General features: G+C 37.8%; 1 protein-coding gene across 1 annotated transcript in view; it reads right to left on the bottom strand.

The window, feature by feature from the left end:
• Positions 1-1,016, bottom strand: part of LOC113804919 (alpha-(1,6)-fucosyltransferase) — a gene marked incomplete at its 5' end in the record, with an annotated part of 1,254 nt that extends 238 nt beyond the window's left edge. Inside the window, 1 exon segment of the mRNA XM_070145166.1 lies at positions 1-1,016. This exon segment is cut by the window's left edge and continues 238 nt beyond it. Coding sequence (XP_070001267.1) covers positions 807-1,016 — 210 coding nt within the window.
• Positions 1,017-2,500: the final 1,484 nt, after the last annotated feature.

Here is a 2,500-nt window from a genome sequence, read left to right as displayed (position 1 = left end):
ACGTCGCTTCATTTTCTCTTCACTATATTCGTCCGCTACCTCTAGTACTTCGCCTTGTACATGTATCTATTCGAGCTAAGCTCTACTGTTGAATATGACCTTAATCTTTTTTCTGTTCGTCTTGAGTCTAATTTTCATACTTTATTCGCATCGTTTATCAAAGGCTGCAGTTCATTTGCAGACTCGCTAAAGAGAATACCGTCTGTAAATCTTTGGTTGTTTAGGTGTTCGTCCCTATTTTAATACCCATTCCGTTCCATTCCAGTTTCTTTAATTAACATTAGTATTTCTTTTTTCTTCTTCTTCTTTGTCTCTTTTTATTTTAAAATTTTATTCCTCCTACTGTTATTATACTCAAAAGAAAATTATAAGAACATTTACGGGAACCAACTTCGCCAAAATCTTTTTTTAAGCATTTTTCTTGTGTAATTTTCTTATTCCCCTTTTCCTCTTGTCATAAGTAATAAATCCCTTTTATAAATTAAATGCTTTAAATGCTGAAATGACCATAATTACAATGACACCACAAATGATTACTGATATGATATTTATCATAGTAATGAGAATGAATAAACAATTGCGGATACTAATTATATCGACAGAGGAAAACACAAACAAGTAATTCGAATAATGCCAAGGATGAACATTTAGTGCACAATTTACTTAACACACAAAAAGTTCATTTCAATTACTCCCATTCTCTCTCTCTATCCACTTCTCTGTCTTTCAAATTGTCGTAATCTTGTGTGTTTATGTATTGTCCGTGTCTCTTAACTATCTGCCTCTTCCACTCAAACAAAATCTATTTATTTTTTCTTCTTGTCAATGTGCTCGAAGGATGGAATGTCAGCATTCCGCGTGATCTCGACCGTTTTATATATGGGATACAGGCCGAATTTTCTTGTGTTTTGGTTCCGTCCGTATAGAAAGCCGTCCTGGTGGTTGAAATTCTTCCTGTAGTACTTGAAAATCACCTTCAACCGATCTCCCTTCTGGAACTCGAGTTCACTGGGCCTGGTGCAAAGGAACGGAAAGGGGGAAGAGTCAAAGGGGGAACTTCTGTAAAGGGCAGAGGGGAGGGTTTTTTTAGGGGGGGGGGCTCAGAGGAGAGGCTTTTGGGGAAGGAGAGATCAAAAGGAGGGCTGCTTGAGAAAATGGTCAGAGGGAAGCTTTTCTGGAGGGAAAGGTGAGTGGGAGGCGATTTCCACGGAAGGATTGACCAAAGGAGAGGCTTTTTTGGAGGGGGATGATCGCTTTCTCTTTCACTTAAACACTCTTTCTCTTCTCTCTCTGTCTCTATTACTATCTCTCTCTCTCTCTCTTTCTCTCTCTCACGCACACACACAAACACTTTCTCTTTCTCCCTCCCTCTGAAGAATATATTTATTATATAATATAGTTATTTGTATATTTTAATTGTTATCTTTCAGTGTCAGTGATTAATTACATTATATCAGCTACTACGATTTCATATTTTTCGTCTGCATTGTTACATTTTAATTTCTTTTCCCCTAAAAAAGTTTGTCGTTTAGGACTGTCTTTGTGTACTCGACACCTTTTGCTTTCTTATAGTAATGCACAATACTTATCTTTTGAAGATTTTCATCCCCTGCTATCTGAGACAATTGCAAGTCAAGCAAGTCCTAGCGGACTTGCAATTGTCTCCCTTAGCATGTTCTTCAGATCATGGCTTCAGAATGTTAGTACTCTGAACACCATGTTAGTCGGGTTGTCCTCTTCTTTGGTGTTGCTAAAGGTGGCAACGTCGCCACTGATTTTCTCTTCGGTCATCTTGAGTCACAAGTAGCACAAACTCTAATGAATATCACTAAAAAGTAACAATTGACAGATCATCAGGCGTAGCACGACTCCGGGGTTGCCAATTCGGTGTCGGCGTTGTTGTTATTATGGTAACATGGTTAATCCTTCTGTTTCGTTTGACGGCGATGGGTCCTTAAAACCAGGATAAAGTCTCTTGACCAAACAATATTTCTTCCACCGTATCTAGTCCGTCAAGGACATGCTGATTTCTGAGTAGCCGCACTGTATGTGCAGCCGTATTTAATCCATTATGGATTATCATCGGCGGAAGAGAAAACTTAAACTAATACATCGCTTCATTTTCTCTTCACTTTATTCGTCCACTACCTCTAGCACTTCGCCTTGTACATGTATCTATTCGATCTAAGCTCTACTGTTGAATATGACCTTAATCTTTTTTCTGTTCATCTTGAGGGGGCCGTCGCGCTCGAAAACGAAGTTCGTTAGTTATATTCGGACATTCGGGATTTTTTAATGTTATACATGTATATAAAGTGATACATACCATCGTTTCACATCATTCGGATAATAAATAATAGTTATTTATGAAATACAAGTTTTTGAACAATCACAAACTCTTTAAAATCGCACTTATCCACTGAACAATCTTGTTGAAAAAATTACCACCTATAGTCTATAGCAATACCTAGAACGCAAAGACCCGAGTTTTAAATTTCGT

Source organism: Penaeus vannamei, chromosome 33 (assembly GCF_042767895.1).
Source record: "Penaeus vannamei isolate JL-2024 chromosome 33, ASM4276789v1, whole genome shotgun sequence".
Lineage (NCBI taxonomy): Eukaryota > Metazoa > Arthropoda > Malacostraca > Decapoda > Penaeidae > Penaeus > Penaeus vannamei.
Note: the sequence above shows the minus strand (reverse complement) of the source record. Positions and strands in the feature narration are given on the sequence as shown.